Here is a 20,564-nt window from a genome sequence, read left to right as displayed (position 1 = left end):
ATTGTTAAATTATTTCTCAAAGCTGTTTTATGAATAAGGATAAAGAAGCTCTTTCTTACACAGATAACTCAATGAGCTTTTTTTTTTTTAAAAAAACAGGTCCTTTGCCTCCAAATAATCCTTATGAAAATTAAACTGTAATAATGAATCTGATGCAAAATACTGTGTAAAAAGGATACTATAAAAATAATTTTAAATTAAATAAGAATTTTGATAGATGGAGTGATTTAACAACATTTAGCAACATTTGAAGGTAATATTAATAGCCTCATTAGGATTCCCACCTTCAGCTGCATTTAACATTCTTGTCAGAAAAAAATGAAACTGAGCTAATAATTAAGGAAAAAAAAAAAAAGGATGTTAAATATTTTATTTGACAAATGCTGTGAAATTTGCCAAACAAGCTATTCAAGAAATACTTTCCAGTCAGTTCTGAAACACACCAGAACTTGCTCCTAAATGAATCAGACTGATCTAAAAGATTTCATTTCCTTGGTACTGACACTAACATCTCAAGAGCATCATCAATCAAGAAGACAGGGGCTTTTCAGTCCATTTGTAGTTCAGGATTACCACTGCCAAAGAAATAAAACAACCCCTTTGCAATCCAACCACCTGCATGCAGAGTAGTTATGATGTGAGATGTTGGAGTCTCCTCACCAAAGTACTTTGAGCAAAATTTAAAAGGTACATGATACATCAGAATAAATAAGATGATCTGTAAGTGTGCATTTGGAAAAACTTTTTGGGCTAGGTATGTTTGGGATGACTCCTGTTTCTCTGGTCTGTTCTTGTATTAGGGAAGATGGGGCTGCTCAAACACAGAAAAGAAAAACTCCAAACAAAAAAACCCCTTTTTAATTCTACTCGGATAAATGCAAAAGCAAAATTCTAAGGAGAAGCAGTAATAAAATTAGCAGGTAACAAGCCTGTTGTCCCTCAAAAAAAATTCATTTCATAAGACTGCATTTCTTACTCATACATAAATACTGCAATGCCACGTTCCAGTTTAAAATTTCTATGCATTGTTAAAATGGATTCACATCCCAAGATGCCACTTCTAAAATGAAAAGGTACCGGCCTACCAGCTGGCCCTGTGACCTCTCTACGGTAATTTCAGACATCGAAATCAGTAAAAATGTGTAATGCAACAGTTTGTTATTAGCCAGTTCTGATAAAGGCAATAATTGTACACTCTTCACCTACCTTTCCTAACTCAGGGCCTCCTTCTACCACCATCAGAACAGAACCCCTGAGACAGTCAGTCTTTGGCATCAGTCCTGCAAATACTACTCAGATACTTGATCTGCTCAGTCAGACAGATTATTTACTGTTTACTGGTTTGGTATATTTACACCTTCTTGATTCACAAAGCCTGATCCTATTTACATTGAGGTTTCACTGATCTACAGAAATGGGTAGACTGAGAATTTAGATTTAGAATTCAGGACTGTTTAGAAAATGTATTAGATGAAGATTTAATCTGCTACTTTTCCTTTCAGAAGTTTTTGAAAGTTTTTCCTTCATGGACAAAATACTTACATTGAGCAAAGCTAAAATTTATACTGAGCTTCCCCTTCCCTGAGACTTGCTTCTCTGAGACTTGCTGTGGCATCATGATTTCAGCATAATGTGTAAGCACAGTGTTGCCTGGTTCACAGGCAGCTTTGTGTGAAGGAGCTGACTGATGGGGAGGAGGGAATCAAGACAAAAGGGAAAAGAGAAGGGGATACACTGGGCTGTTACACTTGCAACCAATCCTTGTTGGGGGCAGACTTTGGCCACAGTGCTGTCAGGTGCGCTGGAAACAAAGCGGACGAGAAAGTCTGGAGTATTAGTTATATATACCAGCATATATAGCTCTCGCTGTTAAAAGTGGGAAGGGAGGAAGGGAGGAAACCATTTACCCTCCACTCTCTGTTAGCCTGCTTTTTGCTAGAGCTAGTACAGGCTTTTCCTAGGACAATGAATTCCTCTACTACCAAGAAACTAGTTCATCTTAAACAGGGAAGATTCTGTCTTTCAGGAGCACTGGATGGTCTCAGAAATGCCTGCAAGTCTAGAGTGCTTCTGGGCAAGAAGGGCGATCTCTTTACCATGTGGGCAGAGCAGGGAGGAATGGAAAGGCCATCCTGTGCAGAGGTGAGAAGTTCCACTGTTTAGAGAGCACAGCTGGAAACAGTGAGTCACTTTACTGCACTGTTTCACCATGCCTCTGTTCCACTAGGACACTGGTCCTATTAAGTACTGAAAGCAAGAAGAAAAATTCTGCAAAGATGATGTTTCAGGCTACCTGCATCCATACTGGAGAGCTAATTTTCTGACATCATTAATATCAACATTAAGGATAGGCAGGAAAGCAATTCATGTGACTAAAGGATACAGTTTGAAAATTGTTTTTGCAAGAATGGGAACAATTTGAGTTAGTACACTGAGGAAGGATGGTCTGGTAGCACAGATTGTGCATAGATTGTGCTTTCAGCCATGCTGCAAACAAACAGTAGGATTTGAGAAAGCCCAAGAGGACCTGATTTCTACAAAGATTTCTGCATCTCTTATCTGCATGAGCTATGCTACTTTTACAAGCACATTTAGTTTGAAGTACTGACAGAAATCTTCGTTTCCAACAAAGCGTAATAACTGTCTTCAAGCAAACCATCTCTTTGAGAAAATAAAACATCAAACACTATGTCTCCATCACTCAGGTCCGGGCTTCTTACTTCTTCTTCTTGCACTCTGTGGGTTGTTCAAAGTGGCCCAACAACAGAATGGGCAGAGAGCTCTCTGACATAAGAAATCTTTGTCCAGAGGTTGCACAAGTCTTCTCAGGCCTTTACTATCAACAGCTTCAACAGAGTGCAAGGTCGGAGCAAAGCATGATCTGCTTAATCTCCACCTAACACACCCTATTAGATAACAGATGTAACTGCTGCTGTAAATTGTACCGTGAACCAATAAATTTATGACCACATCTAGAAGTGACAGTGCGTGAAACTTCTTTTAGAGCCAGGTTATATACACTTATAATCTATGAGGTAAAATGAAGAATCTGCTTGCGTATTTCACAGAGAAGTAAAGCATCAGCCTAATGTTTGTAAATACTTAAAGATCCTTAAATTCCAAAAGAATGCTGAGTAGAAATAAAAACTGTTATGAGTTGTCACATTATAACTTCACTTTTGCACTGGATGTTGGCAGCTACTTGACAAAAGGCTTGTTACACACGCTCACTAATGGAATAATCTCTGATCCCTGCTGGTCCAGGGGCGGCAATATTGAACAAGTAGTGCATGAGAAACACGATTATTCTGATTTTACTTTGGCTGTTTTTACTTTTGAATTTCTCTGGCCTCAAACAATGTCAGAGGGTCAGGCAGGCATCTCACTGCCTACAGAGAGATAATGACTACTATAGTCATAGATTATGGTATTATTAGTTTTACATTTCTAAACAATGTCAGAAGATATCAGACATCTCTGAAACCTCTGACCTAAACTCTAAGACACTGTTTATAGCGTTGAGCAGCATTTCTCAGAGAAAAAAAAAAAAGGAATAATATCTTCTTAAAAGAATCAAACACTTCCCAGTCATGTGGGTTACAAAGCAGTGTTTTTCTTCCCATTTTCTGAATCAAGTGGCTTAGCACAGATAAACTATAGTTCTATAAACAGTTTAAGCTATCAGAAGCTGGCGCTGATGCTGAAAGAAGCAATTCAGCCTGCCTCATCTCTAGCCACTCTGACCCTCTCTTGCACCAGCCTAAATATTCTTGTGGCTGAGCAGTGAATGAGATTGAGAAGCCATGTTAAAACAAGCCCGAAATCTACAAAATGGTTAATTTTAGCCCTCTTGGTTTAAGGTACTCAACTATTTGTGGAACTAAAGCATGAGAAATCAAAACTGTGTTCATCAACTGTACTGAAAAAGAAAACATGGAAGTAGACTTGCCATAGATAAAGGAAAAAACCCACCTTGTTACCAATACATGATGTTTCGTTCCCTTAACTGATTCACAGAGTGTGCACTGCAGATGATTTTGTGTCATCTGCAGGAGCCAGAGGATTTTCACACCATCTGGAGTTAGACTCCTAAATTAGACCATCTGGGTCTCAAAGTTTCCTCTGCTTAGTGCACGGGCAGGCAGGCACTGCCCATCAAACGCAAGATGGCAACTTGTACACCACGGGATGGATGTAGCTCCCCAGCTCTAAGTGCCGATGCTTCCGTCAGTCACTCCAGCCTCTTCAAATAACCAACCAACATCAGCACTTTGGAAGCACAAAGCACTTTGACCAGATGACCTACATCCAGACAACAACTCCAGGTGAGACGGATCTTGCTGTAGAAGCGATGTTTTTCTCTGCATTAATGGAATCTCTATGATGTAGACATGGACTTACAAATGTCAGGCATTTGTCAGGTGAAACTTTGCTGTTTGTCCCTCAGGCACTTGATCTCTCCAGCACCTTTGGTACGGATCTCCTTTAGTACCTCACAAACAATATTTCCCAAAGTGAGGGAACTTTTTGGGGGGAAGGAAGAAGGGGAGACATGACATGACACATAGTTGCCCTAAAACTATGATTTTCACTATTACTTTATCAAAATGTTGTAACAAGTGTGAGTCATCTTGCAAAGGCATATAAACAGAATACCTACTGTGACACAAGTTTGCCAGAGAAACCTTCCTTGCACCTTTCAAGCTGTCAGCCTAGTTGGTATCCCTGAAAGTGCACAGCTAACATCACTGCCTCGTACTGAGAACTGAACAACCATGTCCTGCATATTTCTCTGCATATCATTCCTGAATTACAACATCCTTGCTATTTCTCACATTGGTCTCCTACGCTACATTTGCTAATCACAGTAAGTCATGGAGTATTTGGTTTTCTACATGCCTGGGTGTATGAGCACCTGGGGAACAGAGAGAGATAAGCTCTTTTCATAAAAAAATTGGAAGAGAAGAAAAAACTAGCTCATCAAAATACAATGGGTCTGATTTACTGCTGTGTTACTCCCAAGTTATGTATTATACCACTTGGATCATGGGAGTTAAACAGGTGCAACCTGGGTGTGACACAGAAGTAATTAGGCCTTTTGTCATTTGGATCCGTACCCTTACTGTAACTAAAGTAACTTGGGCATGCCCTTTTTAACAAGTATGGGAAAGTCTGTATCTTAAGGAATCATCAGTAAAAATCTGGGTATTGGAGAGAAATGACCGACCCATGCAGACTGCAGTCTGGAGCTAGACATGGCATTATTTCTATTTGCCTGAAATACAGCACATACACCAAAAGCAACACTTTGAAGGAAGTAAAATGATCTACTTCTCCTGAATGAAATTTGCAAACACCCAGTTTCAACATTTGTCTCTAATTTAAAGCACTGGCTAATTAAAAAAAAAAAAAAAAAAAACAGCCCACTAATTTCTAAAGAAATTCTGTGCCTCCATTAAGTTTCTAGACTAGATGGTACCCTAAGAAACAGCAACACTTTCTGCGCTACGGTGCTGTTACTACAGAGTACGTATGTTTGATACAATACATGGACAGTGCTGATGAAGATTTGTGGAACTGCTGTTTATTGTACTAGTATTTCCTGATTTTCAACAAAAAGAGAAATGTAGACTTCCAGAAATAATTTTATAAAAAGTTACTTTCTCTGTCTTCTCTCCTACACACTTCTAGCCAAACAGTAGCATTACTGCAACATCACTTCAAAAATATTTACATAGTACTAGTGGGAAGGCAGATACTTGTACATGCCTGAACACTTGGCTGAGGTAAAAAAACCCCAAACAAATAAAGTTGGCAAATATCTTACTTTTTACTGAATATTACTATCTGTTCCAAGTAGAACAAGCAACAAATCAGAACAAATGTTTGCGCTTTTGCAGAAATGGAAAACAGCAAATCTATTTTTCTAAGAATGGAAATAGCTGAGGGAAATACAGTATTTTTTTTCTATTAGCAAGCAAGCGCATCCCACTTTTAAATTTCCATTCCGATGAACAGGAGCAGGCTCATGTAATGAAATACTGCATGCCTATCATTCTTTGGTACATGAATACTATGACAGTTTTAAAGATACCTTTAATAGAATAGATTTTACTTTAATCAAAATTGTGTAGACAACTTGAAATAAGAACCTCATCAGGAGAAAGATAACTGTTAAGCTGCTGATGTGTAATTATTGCTAAAATCTATTTGCTTTGGGATCACAGAAATGGAGGGTGCCATAGGTGATGCCAATATTTGAAAATGCTTCTGAAGCTGATTGTGGAAAAGATGCTAGTAGAACCAATACATTTGGCAGAAAATTTTTAGAAAGTATGCTTAAGAACAGACTAAACACATGGGTAGTAACACAGGCTAACCGGGAAGCCTGAGTGTGGCTTTTGGCGGCCACATTTCAGTAATCTAGACATGGTTCTTTGATCATGTAGATATGAGTGATTTAGCTGATACTACACAATTCACTTCCATTTCAAAAAGCTTCTGATGAAGTTATCTATCAGCCTCAAAATATGCTGTCAAGGATGAAAAACAAAAAAAGATGTCAATAAATAAAAATGTCTTTTCATTGCTAACTAAAAGCAAAAAAAAAATGGTCAGCAATTATTGGTTGCTTTCTTTTACAGTGGAGGGATATTACCTGACAGTCTCACAGATTTATGTTCAATACACTCGTAAATGACCTGGAAAATGGAGGAATAAAAAGGGCCAGAGTTTTCTGATGATATTAAATTATAGAAGTAAATAAAAACAGAAACTGTCTGCTGATCGCTGCAAAAGGACCTCATGGTGCTGAATAAGCATAAGATAAACAGGCAGATAAAATTAAATACAAATAAATACAATCAGATACACTGGAAAAAAAACCCCAAACTTCATTCTCAGGTATTCACTATTTCCTACAAGATCCCTAAGATTCAGTTTTTCACAGTACAAGAATTACAGCCAAATCAATAATCTGGTAGCAAATTTACAAGAAAAAATTAAGTGTTTTTTTTTCCACATACTTCGCAGTTAAACTTTGGAACTCTTTGCTACAAGATGCTCTGAATATCAAAAGAACAAACAAATACAAACATATACAAAAGACACAACTAGTGGCAAAAGAGACCATTAGGGGCTATTAATTACAAAACTGCAATATGCTGTGTGTGGCTTTAACATGTCTGCATGTTAAATACCTCAAAGGAAGCTGTAATGGCATATTATCTGCTTATCCAGTTCTTAAAATTCTTCCTGAACATCCAGCATTGGCCACTGTCAATGAAAGGATACTGGACTACAAGCACCTTTTGATTCAACCAGTGCAACCATTTTTATGTTGCGTGATTAACATGGGCACTGCTGGCATGCAAGTAATTTACAACTGAGAGGCAAAACCATCTGCATTTTGGAAACAAGACACTGATCCTAAAATACCTTACTTTTACATGCATAAATACAACAACATTCAGCTATTGAGAAAGTGAATGAAAGCCTTTTGAGAAAACCCTCTGATAGATTTTAACAGACTTAAATTGCAGATGGTAGCATCACCTTGTAAAAATAAAACCAAAACAAACAAACAACAAAACCAAACCAAACCAAAACAACAACAACAAAATCAAAACCAAAATAAATATTGCTATTATTGATTAGAAGCAGGACTAACTAAACCTCCAGAGCTGGACACATCAGCTTACAGTGAATGCAGAGGGGAATCTACCCTGAACTGGGCATAACCAAAAGTCAAATTAAAAAACCTAGGAGACTAATTCTAAAACTAGCAATGAAGAACAAGAAGCACTAGTGGCTCTGAGGCCTGGAATCCATCACATGTAACCTCTAGATGAGATTAATTACTCTTTAGAAGTAACTGTTTCTTTCCATTGACTACGAAGGCAGCCCGAGTGACTAGTTCAGATGTGGAAGTCTTCATCAGTGTTGTCTAAATTCAGATTAGGTGAATCCCACAGCCCTGGGGTCTCATTATCTCAAGACTGACTTAAGTTTTATCTTTACCCATTTTGCAAACCTAACTCCTCCATGCAGTGCGATATTTGCAAAACAAATTACTTTGAAAAGAAATGCAAGGACTATTTTTAATGATAAATACTAAATTTTGAGGTTACTGAACTTCAGAGTCAGAGAATGTTGTAAATCTGTTGTAGTTACTTACATCAGTTTTAGGTCGTGCTCCAGCTGATACTGGGTATGATAAACAGTCTAGATCCTGGTAGTCTGCTCTTCTATTTATCCAAGATGCTTTTCCTTGATGATCTCCATAAAAGCCTGTCTCCACTTGAACAGGGCACTGTAAGAGAATTTTAAAAACCCTGTAAATAAAGGTAAGTCATAAATATGTTTAATGTGAACTGCAAGATAAAAACACTGGAATTTTATCTTTTTAAAGCTTCTTTTCTCTGAAGCAAGGTAAATATTTGTCTTCAATTTATTTTCTTAAAACTACCTGCTACATCATGCTTACATTTTGCTGAGTTAGACATCCAGATATTAAGTCATTTCCTTAACAGCTAATACGCACAACTGGAGAACTAATAAATAGTAGTACACTTGCCTAAATATCAAGGAACTGAATTACCTCTACTTTAGAAGTGCTTTTATTCCAATTATTTAAAACTATCTTTCAGCTTCACTTCATGTGTGCTTTTCTAACTTAAACAGAGACCCAGCAAGTTCTCATTCTCAAATTACAGACCCCGAACTTTACCAATCCGCTTTTCTCTGAAGACATCTCACTTGACTGCTCCACTCCCACACCATTTTTTAAAAGATGTGTGTCCCAACTCTGGGCCCACACGTACCCGGCCACACTGGATGCAACGCGGGGAACAGCCCAACTGCACGACCTTCCCCCACGTATCCTGGTTGGTCTCAGAAGGACAACAAAGTTGGGAACCAGGATCAAGGGCGCACTGCAGAGCAGTCATCAGCTGTTGGGTACAAACAAAAATCAGCCAATTTTCCGGCTGTTCCCCTTCATGAGAGGACAAATTTGCTGCTAGTATTCAACAGTAACTGCCTAATTTCCAGTCAGTATATTTTTAAGGCTGTAAAATGAGGAGGCTTTGCAAAGTTGACAAAAGAATCAGTATGGGACCCAAAAAAGTTAAAAGATAATATACTACTGCAAAAGAAAAAAGAGAATGTGGAAGTTAAAGACAAAATTTTGTTCACTGAAAGCCATATTGCTGCCATAAGACAGGTTAACCATAATCAACAGGATTTCTGTGTCACTATACATGAATGATAAAGAACTAAAACTGGAAAACCTGATTCTCATTCTTCAGATCTTTTTTTTCTGTAGTGAAACTGAGTACTAGATATCAAATGGCAATGAAGCAGATACACTAAACAATAAAACTTGCTGCTTACAGCAAGAGCATTTTATCTCTGCTATCTCATTTACAAACTACCTCCCTCTATATTGCTAGGAAAGACTTTTATTCATAGGAAAGGTGGAGGTTTTAGAAGAGCTGTACTATTAATTGCAATTTTTCAAAGCTATCAGTTTTGCTGTTAGTACCTTCAGATAGCCCAGCTTTTTGTACTTAAATCATGCATTTATAGCATCAGTGAGAAAAAGTTTCAGGAAATAATGTGATGAGAAACACTTATTTTTCATATCTTTTCCGGATCAGATACCAAGTCATTCAACCAGTGCTACTGCCCAGTGATATTTCCCAATAAAAAACTCACCAGCAGTAACTTGCAGTTTACACAGCTGTAAAGACAAACCACCTCCTAGTATGCACCTAAAAGTGATCATGTTTTAGAAAACACCTTAAATTTGTCCATCAAAATATTGCAAGACCTACTCTCACCCAATACATCCCATAACTTTTGTTCACTCAGTCTATTTTCATTAGCAAACATTTAGACTTCTTCCTGCAAAACTTTTGTTCAATCAGGTATTATTAAAGACTTCACAACAGGAAAATTCAAAGAATAATAAAATATCAAGAAGTTACTTCCATGAACAGATGAAAAATCCTTCAGTAGAAAACTGACTCACTCAATCTAGCAATTAAATTACAAAATATATTTCTGTAACACAGCATATGCCATAAGAAATAAATACCATGTTGTCTGTTAAAATTGCCCACACCCTTAAGATACCAATTTTCAGAGTAGCAGCTCCACCAAACATGCTGTCACTCACATAGTAGTCACCTACTTCTGAGACCTTGGGTCTGTAAGCTGACCTTGCATCTGTGAGCACTTCACCCAAAATCCTTTTCAATCATAATTTCTTGCATCAGTTCCCAGTTTATATAATCAAAATGGGATAAAAATAGATAAATAACGCATAAGTGGTTCATCATTTTATAGAAGCCAAATTTATGTGGTTACTTGTAAACACATGTCTAAGATAGATTTTCTTCTTATTTGAGTTTCATTGCGAGTGACAAGAATAAAACATTTGATATGTGTGGAACAAATTGCAAGCTAGAAAAAGAAATATGGACCAAACGGGATGAATTGATAGAAGATAAATTACTCATACAACTTGTATGAAAACAAGAGTTTGTTCATTTTTTCCGCTGTAATTGTCATCCTGAGATTTTCAAAATCTGTTTCTTCACAGTAAATTCATGGTGATATTTAGGAGGGTGTATTTTGCTCCTTTGACTATACTGGAAGTCTAAGGTCAACCTGTATTGAGACAAATTATTCTTAAATGTTTAAATTAGAGCAGACAATTTCCTGTTCAGAAATGGCTTTGCTACAAACACCTTTACAGGAGACAGCAAAGGCTGTCCCACCAGCAGCTCCACAACAGATTGTCCCTGACTCTTTTCTTGCTCTGATCTTGTTGGTCATATCAGGAGGATCTTTGTGTTAAGTGACCTCTCCAGCTCCTGTAGTGAAATTGGCTCTCAGAGGCTTAAAGGACACTTCCATTCTGCCAAATAAGGCCACAATAAAAATGTGGCTGATTCATGTGATGTTTGCCTGTCCATAGACAATTAAAATGAAGCAAGTTTGCCTGCTTCAGAGTGGAAAGAAGGCACGATCTGATAAAGCAGAGCCTAACTGCTCAAATACTTTATTGAGGAAAATGGTGATTTTGGCATCGATGTTAGAAACACCCTTGGAATCTTTTTGGACTTATTCAAACAGATGCAACTATTGGTAAGCAAACAAATGTGCCAAGACCAGTGATACTGGCTTGGAAGTATGTTTTATCAGCATATTAAGCGTGACCAGCTCTGTATTGCTAGCACAGGCTTTTGGTCAAGGAATATGTCCCAGGAAGAAAGCTGTGCCCAAAGTCCCAGCCTCTGCTACCACGCTTCAGTAAGAGAAGTGCAACATCTGGGATGCTGGTATTGGCATTCTCTATGCAGCCACTTTGGATGTTGTTGTTCTTATGTATCAAATGGCACTTGAAAACACTGTTTATCTGGATTTGTTTTTTGGCTGTCTACATGCTACATGTCTCTCATTGGAGGCCCCAGCAATGGATTTGAAGTCTAGTATCCTATGATGTTCAAGTCATCATGCAAAAAGAATTATGCCTAACCAAACCACAGCTTTTGCCTTAGTAGGATAGGCACAGCTATAAAATGATGAGTGTTTGGACCCCTGGTTAGCAAAACCAGACTGCCTCAAAGCGGGAAGTGCCGGAACTCTGATGGCTTGAATTTCACTATCAGGCAGAAAAGCAGACTACAATGCCACCACATTTCAACAGAAGACATTGAGCAGACTCCTACAAGAAGACAGAACACTGTCCATTAATAGACAAGTTAATGATGAAATGAACACAGTTGGACAGACCTGGTTCTGACTTGCTGACATGTACAACAAGAAAGGAGAGACAGTCATGGCCACTCTGTCACTAACACTCTCTGCAGAGTATGAAAACACATACTGCAAAGTGCAACACTGAGATGCCAGATCCTGACCTTCCCACCTTGAGAGACGTTTACAGTGATCCACACAGACATTTATTTAAAGAATTTACTTTTACAAAATTAAGCAGCATTGAAACAGCAGTGACAGCAAAAGCATCCAAACAAGCTCACTTTTCAGGAATTTCAAGCCAGTACTAACATTCAGAGCTGCAAATCCAAACAACTCTATCTTAAGCACTGACTTTAATCATAGCCTAAAGCAGAAAACAAACATTGCTACTTCTCACACTGTTCACTCTCCAGTTACCTGCTTCTATAAAAAAAACCCCTTGCTTGTTCAAAAATTACTAAAATAATATCACTGCTCCTTAATCCCATTTGCCCTCAAAATATAAGCTTGGGAACTGTGTGTCATCAAGTCATGACACTTGCCATCACAAAATAGATGGAATGCCACTCTAAATCAAATGTTCTGATAAAATAAAGAAAGAAAAATATTAATTCAACTCTTAATGAAGATACATAGTGCCACTCTTGCCACTGTTGTCTTTAAAGAAACATAACAAGTGTAAATGGGCTAGCATTGGAACTTTAAATTAATTTAAATATTCTATCTGGAAAACTACCAAATGCAATCGTCTAGATTCAAATTCCCCTTTAAAAAGGTGTTCAATGATTTCAAGCCATATTGACAGAAAAGTTTCACCCTCTGACATTTCTGTTTATTTGGGCATCAGTTGTCTAAACAGTTAATGAGTTTTCGTTACTATTGTGTTAAAACTGTAACTTACTTCATCCTTGAACCTGAGTTCCTCAGGCTATCCAGAAACATAAGCAGATCTGAAAACTGTGGCTTGAAGAGCATCTGATAGCTTAACATTAGAAAACATATAATACAACACACATATTCTTACCAGTTGCTTGTGCCTTCTGGCAGAAGGAGTACCGGAGGGGGAAGAACCAGCACTCAGAGCTTCTTCAATATCTAAGTTCAGCCGTTCCAGCTTCTTCATAAGACATGACAGAGAGTCTGACCATTCAGATCGTTTTTCTGGTTGGGTCTAAAAGAAATGAAACATACATCAAGTCTTAAAACACTGAAGCTTTTTGTGACTTGAAGACTCTCATTTTTCTGGCCAGTCCTCAAGAAAAAAGCTGACCAGCTCTTTCCCTGTCCTTGGGTAACTTTCTCCATTTAGAAAGCTTCAATTATCACTCTAGTCCTGATGACACACATTCTTAGCTGCTCTTCAGGCCCACATGATCACACCCCACCTTTGTATATCTGAATGGCTTTCTAACACTTCATCTTGGATGAACCACTGCCAGCTTAACTTAAGCACAACCAAGACTAAAACCAAAATAACCTTGTCTCCTCCTTAAGCCATTTCTATTTTAGCATCTTTCCACTGATTGCAATGTCAATAAGGCACAGGACATTGATGGTCATCATGTGCAATGTATTTTATTCTTTATTACAATTCCAGATGTCATCAAGTCTTGCACATTTCTTTTGCCCATCCAAGAGGAAAATCTTCCTGTGTGGCCAAAATATTTCATTGGTCTCAAACACTTTCCATTTTCATGGATGCATCTTTCCCTTTTATCTGAACAGCTTCACTGTGTAATGAAAACTTCCATCCATTGTAGTGCAACTGCCACAAATACTTTTCTTGTTCCTTAGTTTCCTTGAAGTGCTTTCCAGTCATCCCCTTAAGCATCTTTCCATGGCAGTCCCTGTGCATGCTGCTGCATTATGCCTTGTTTTCCTCACTCAAATAACTTCTAAAGATCCCCAAGAAAAATAGTCACACTGGCCTCCCTGCCATCACACACAGCTACAGCTCCCCAGATTAGTCTCTGTCCTGAAGCTACTTCAGTTCTTTCATCTTTCTTTCACAAACAATACAAATCTTTGCACAGAGAATAATTTCATAGCAAACAACTCTAACAGACTGAGCATACAAACAGTAACGCTACATTGTCGTACTACCAAAATCCTAAGAGCATCACACCAACTCCACAATACCTAGGGGAGCTAGATTAATATTGTTATTATTCCTACCTGACAAGTCTTTAATGGTGATTTGTTTCCTTATGAGGATTTTGCAAGTGGGACAGAGAGATAATTGTAATTTGTACACTATTGTGGGGAAAAAGCTCTACAACTCCAGTATTACACTTACATGTATTATTACTAATGGAATTGTTCATCTTCATCACAGTAGCTAAGAATAAGGCTCCAGATTGTCAGACATTTGGTCACATATTTCCAACAGAAGCACATTCCCTTCGGAGGGGCTAGTATTATCTTTGTAGGGATTGTTTTGAAACACAGAAAATTAAATATCCAATCTTTAGTTTTCCAAATCTTTATTTGGAATTTCCCACATTTTTATAACCTCCAAGTATTTTTCCTGAAATGCTGTTTAAAGTGCTAAGCTGTATATCAATTCTGTAGCTATTAAAACTATTAAAACAGATTCTTTGATTACTTCCCATTGCTTTCCAAACACTTTAATGTAAAATATAGGAATTACAGAATGTTCCACAGAAAGTGACTATCAAGACACTCTTCATGCTGAATCCTTTCTGAGTGAGATGATCTTACACAGAAAATGTGCATAGTGATAAATGTCTACAACACTGATTTCTAAACAAAGTAGACTCTACATCTTCCTGTAGTTATGCTTCCTCACATGCTGATCTTTCCAATACTAAAGAATGCTCAAAAAACCCAGGAACAAGATTAAAAAAAACACATAAACCAATGCAAACTCCAGCAACAATGGACATAGAAAGTCTGTCAGAATGTAAATGAAGGTTTTATTTCTCAGCACAGTTAAACTGTAAGGAGCTGTAAGAATGTGCTTTCTTACCAAATCAACGGTAAACAACTCTGAGGCAACAACTGCATACAGAAATGAGTAAAACGTGTTTGATTTCAGTGAGGTATGCAAAAATTGTACTTGCCAGTTGACAAATATTGAAGGTCAAATAATGTTAGGATTTTTGAGTTAAATAAAAAGTAGGAGAGATTTACACAAGTGCAAAAGTCCATTTTCTGTTCCATGACAGGAAAGAGTATTTCAAGGAGTTGGCGGAGTGTCTCTATTTTAGCAATTTCCATAGAAAATGCAAAGATTAAAATTAATGAAGACTTTAATGAAGGCTTGCAAATATTTTTGATGAAGACACTCCAAATACATGTAGGAATACAAATATAGGATACAGCGTTACAGTAAAAAATACAGTTCCATGCATTAGGAAGCATACTTTGCCTTTATCTTGACAAATATTTACTTACTGGAACAATACTTCCAGCATTCACCATCAGTCTACAATATATCCATATGAGTCAAACCCTCTTATTTTATAAATCTATTGTTGTACTGTAACAAAACTCAAAACTACAGTCATTGCTTTAAAACACAAGTCTGAAAGAGTTTCCCCAAACTATAACTCTCCTAGCTTTCTCCATTCAGTTCTGTCTTTTTCAGTTCAGTACGACTCCATTGTGTCTGTTAAGGGGATGGGGAAAATGATGGGTTTTCATTATCCTTCAAGAGAAAGCCAAATGGGCTTAGTTAACAAATGCCATTCACTAATTGGAAATTCGGCACAAAAGCAGCATTTGGAATAAATGCTGATTGGCTACATATTTCAAAGGTTGCCTGAAATTCTTGCTGGACAGCAAAAACATGATGCTACTTACATTGAAAAATATACAAGCCTGCACAGTAGGACTTCTAACTAGTGAATGAATTCTGCCTAATCCATTCAGGAGGAACACAGCTCCCCAGTGTTCAGCCCTAGTAACTGGGTTGGACGCTATCAGCACTCAGAAGAGCCGTGTTGATGTATCCTGCCCATAGCAACTGCAGTGGCAGGAGGGTCAGTGTCTTTGGAAGCTTTTGTGTCTCGCCCTTCAGGAGGAAAAGAAATCTCACTCTGAATTATCTAAGAATCATGGTCTGCTTTATTCATTGTTTTTCCCCTAAAAAGGTGTACAGGGAAAATGCTCCTTTCCATATACTCTCAAGGTCTCCTTTCTTTGGTGGAGCTGCATTTATTCAGCAATGTATAGGAATGCTGTCATCTTTGAAGAACCTGAACAGCTTAGAGAGAGAAGTGCATTACAGGAGCACTTTTTGTATGTTACCTAAGAATACAGAACCATAGAGGTTGGAAAAGACTCTTAAGATCATCAAGTCCAACCATTAACCTAACACTACCAAGTCCGCCACTAAACCATGTCCCTAAGCACCACATCTACGTGTCTTTTAAACAGCTCTGGGGATGGTGACTCCACCACTTCCCTCAGCAGCCTGTTCCAATGCTTGATAACCCTTTCAGTGAAGAAATCTTTCCTCATAGCCAATCTAAACCTCCCCTGGTGCAACTTGAGGCCTTTTTGTCTCATCCCATCCTAAACTGCTGAGCAGTACCAGAAAGTGAGACCAGATAACTCCTCATCAAACAAATCTTTCAAGGCAGAGAAACCTTATCTATAATGATCATATCATACATTAGGCAGAGAATGACATACTGGCCTTTTAAAGTGAACTCCTTTGCCATATGGATTTCTCAAGTCCCATATACTCATGTTAGACAAAAAAGAATAAAAATATCATAAACCAGAAGTATTATCCTCTGTGCTAAATATAAAACTAAGTGGTATGCAATTCCTTAAACTTTAAGCAGTTACAAATGAAGATATTATGCTTCAGATAATTATTGTATGTTAAGAACTAACCCAACTATTTAATATTTACTAAGACACATTTATCAATCACTGAAACACATACTTGTAGGTTGCTACTTCCTACAGCAACCACAGCTTGTTTTAGAACAGCAGGCTACACATACTTGCTATATGTACACATTCATACCCAGATTCTGTGTTCACCTACATAACTGAAATTTTGTTACTACCAATAACAAATTACAGAGGTAAAACAGGGCACAAGATTATGGTCCATCACCTAAACAATTACTTGTTCTTTCCTTAGACTAAGAAGTAAATACATTCCAGACATTCAACTATTTGTGCCTTTTGGACCAAAAGCTTCTGCACCCTGTTTTTCAGCTTTCAAGTGTTCTTCACTAATCTTATTCAGCAAAAACATCTGTGATAAAAGGCATATTTGTTTCAATGTTTTGCCCATGGAGCTTATTGCAATAGGCATAATAGCTGCCAGCAAATCTAAATTTAAACTGAAAGAATGTGGCAGAAATGAACAAGTCCATATAGAATATTCAGAGGTCAGGGTTAACCTCGCTGACAGACCTCATGCTATACTGGAAGCAGAAAGGCTTCCAAGTGAAGGGTTATGAGAAAATTACACAACTCCAAATTTATCTGATAACTTGTGGCTTTCACTTCAGAAACTCTCAATAGGTCCAATTGTTCTGATAACTGATGTATTGTACAACTTCAAGTGATAAATTACTAACCTCCAAATAAAAAAAAAAATACCAGTGCTATTTAACCCTCCTCCCTAATATTAAATTGGTTTAGATAAAATTCTCTCTGATGTACAGCCTATATCTGCTAAGAATGATTTTGTGGAAGTATTTCAGAGACCAAATATCATATTTTGCTCTTACTGCACTCATGGGGCACCTTTGTTCTCAAAAGCTGCTCTGTGTAAAGGTCTCTCAGCCACTGGTGGCTTTGGCTACAGGGGCAGAGAGAGGTGGCCAGATTGGTTCCTCATACAGAATCCTTAAAAAAAGAAAAAAGTATTTAAAATACAAAAGACTCTTTTATTCTCCAAATATATTCATGGGTGACTTCTATATCAAAGATACAATATTTCAAAGGGAATTTTCCCTAATATCCCACTGCAGTGTTGCTCAAAATATTTACAGAGCTTTTAGATAGACAACTAATTTGTGGCACTTTGTGCCACTTTGAAGAACTGTATTGGTATCCAAAATATAAAGGAAAGTATCTTCAGTCTCTCAAGTCAGCAGACACAACCACTAGGCTGCTGGGTAAGAGGAAGCTCTTCAAGGACATCACAAGGCTGGCTACTTATGAAGAATTTATGGAAATAGCTAGATCATGCAGAAAAAAAATCAGGGAAACAAAAGTGCAATTTGAAGTTAATTTGGCCAATTCTGTCAGGGATAATAAAAAGTCCTTCTTCAAATATGTTAACAACAAAAGGAGGGGCAAGGAAAATCTCCATTCTCTGTTGGACTCTGAGGGAAATATAGTTAACAAAGATGAGGAGAAAGCTGAGGTACTTAATACCTACTTTGCCTCAGTTTTTACCAGTAAGACAGGTGGCCCTCAGGACAACTCATGTCTGGAGGTGGTTGACAGAGATAGGAACCCAAATAGGGCCCTTGTATTCCAGGAGGAAATAGTTGGTGATTTACTGAGCCATCTGGATCCTCACAAGTCAATGGGACCAGATGGGATCCATCCTAGGGTGATGAGGGAGCTAGCAGAAGAACTTGCCAAGCCTCTCTCCATCATCTTCCAACAGTCCTGGCTCACTGGGGAGGTCCCATATGATTGGAAATTGGCCAATGTTACCCCAGTCCACAAAAAGGGCTGCAAAGCTGACCCTGGCAACTACAGGCCTGTCAGCCTGACCTCAGTGCCTGGCAGGGTTATGGAGCAGATCATCCTGAATGGAATCACACAGCACCTTCAGGATGGACAAGGGATCAGACCCAGCCAGCATGGGTTTAGGAGAGGTAGGTCCTGTCTGACCAACCTGATCTCCTTTTATGATCAGGTAACTCACCTGGTGGATGAGGGGAAAGCTGTGGATGTGGTCTATCTGGACTTCAGCAAGGCCTTTGACACTGTCTCCCATAATATACTCCTGCAAAAGCTGGTAGCCCATGGCTTGGACAAGTGTACTCTACGCTGGGTTAAGAACTGGCTGGAGGGCCGGGCCCAGAGAGTGCTGGTGAATGGGGCTGCATCTAGCTGGCGGCCAGTCACTAGTGGTGTTCCCCAGGGGTCAGTGTTGGGTCCAGTCCTATTTAACATCTTTATTGACAATTTAGATGAAGGGATTGAGACCATCATCAGCAAATTTGCTGATGACACCAAGTTGGGAGGGAGTGTCGACCTGCTGGAAGGCAGGAGGGCTCTGCAGAGGGATCTGGACAGACTGGAAAAATGGGCTGATTCTAATGGGATGAAGTTCAACAAGGCCAAGTGCCGGGTGCTGCACTTTGGTCACAACAACCCCCTGCAGCGCTACAGGCTGGGCGCAGAGTGGCTGGAGAGCAGTCAGACAGAAAGGGACCTGGGGGTACTAATTGACAGGAAGCTCAACATGAGCCATCAGTGTGCCCAGGTGGCCAAGAAGGCCAATGGTATCCTGTCCTGTATCAAAAATAGCGTGGTCAGCAGGACAAGGGAAGTGATCCTTCCCCTGTACTCTGCATTGGTGAGGCCACACCTGGAGTATTGTGTTCAGTTCTGGGCCCCTCAGTTCAGGAAAGACATTGAAGTGCTGGAGCGAGTCCAGAGAAGAGCAACAAGACTGGTGAAGGGACTTGAGCATAAGACCTATGGGGAGAGGCTGAGGGAGCTGGGGTTGTTTAGTCTAGAGAAGAGGAGGCTTAGAGGTGACCTCATCACTCTCTATAACTACCTGAAGGGAAGTTATAGCCAGGTGGGGATTGGTCTCTTCTCCCAGGCAGTTAGCAATAGGACAAGGGGGCATGGGCTTAAACTCTGCCAGGGGAAATTTAGGCTGGATATTAGAAAGAAATTCTTTACAGAGAGAGTGGTCAGGCATTGGAATGGCCTGCCCAGGGAGGTGGTGGACTCGCCGTCCCTGGAGGTTTTTAAACTGAGATTGGACATGGCACTTAGTGCCATGATCTAATAAACGGACTAGAGTTGGACCAAGGGTTGGACTCGATGATCTCTGAGGTCTTTTCCAACCCAGTCGATTCTGTGATTCTGTGATAAAATTCAAAGCAGTCTGGATCCTTCTGCTCCCCAAAACACAGAACTGTTACCCTAAGATGGGCTATTAGAATCTCAGCAGTTTTCCTAAAGAAAAGGTACACAAACACTAACAAGAAGGAAATAACTTTTCAAGGATGAGCCCCTTTTCCCCTAAACTTATATTTACACTTCTTAAATACACCTGTGTATGGAGATCAATTTTTCCGGCCTGTCCAGTCACTTTCTTCTTTGTGCTTCCCTGCCTGAAGGTGTGCTGCCCCAAACTACTGTTCTTCAAAGAAGTGACACAGCTGTACCTGCATGAATCTGATGAAACCTTCTAAGTGTTTGATGCTCTAGAGCAGGGGTGTCAAATTCATTTTCACCAGGGGCCACATCAGCCTCACAGTTGCCTTTGCAGGGCCAAATTTTAGGACTGTGTAAATGTAAGTAGTTTACACATTCATAAGTGTTTGATGTTCTAGAGCAAATTAAACTGATATTTAACTGATATTTAAAGGCATTAAAAGTTGTTTCTGGCTTTTCGTCATCTCCCCTCATAGCACTACCATGTAACTGAGCAGCTTTTTTCACTAAGCTTAACCATGCGTTCCTACAACCTATGTGTTTGCATATTAGTAAACCACTAGCTATGTCCTTCAGGATGAATACAGTATAACACAGAAAAATATTGTGGAAATGCTAACTTCAAGACACAGAACAATGAAGACAGAGACTTTTTTTTTATTATTAAA

At 38.8% G+C, this 20,564-nt stretch overlaps 1 protein-coding gene across 1 annotated transcript in view; it reads right to left on the bottom strand.

The window, feature by feature from the left end:
- The window catches only part of STARD13 (StAR related lipid transfer domain containing 13), a gene marked incomplete at its 5' end in the record, with an annotated part of 310,017 nt that overhangs the window by 215,401 nt on the left and 74,052 nt on the right, over positions 1-20,564 (bottom strand). Inside the window, 2 exons of the mRNA XM_082046428.1 lie at positions 8,177-8,311; positions 12,794-12,940. Of these exons, the coding sequence (XP_081902554.1) occupies positions 8,177-8,311; positions 12,794-12,940 (282 nt within the window). The remainder of the gene's footprint in view (positions 1-8,176; positions 8,312-12,793; positions 12,941-20,564) is intronic.

This window comes from Streptopelia decaocto (genome assembly GCF_964273445.1).
Source record: "Streptopelia decaocto genome assembly, chromosome: 1".
In the NCBI taxonomy this organism is placed as follows: Eukaryota; Metazoa; Chordata; class Aves; order Columbiformes; family Columbidae; genus Streptopelia; species Streptopelia decaocto.
The sequence above is the reverse complement of the archived record's forward strand: the minus strand, read 5'-3'. Positions and strand labels throughout refer to the sequence as shown.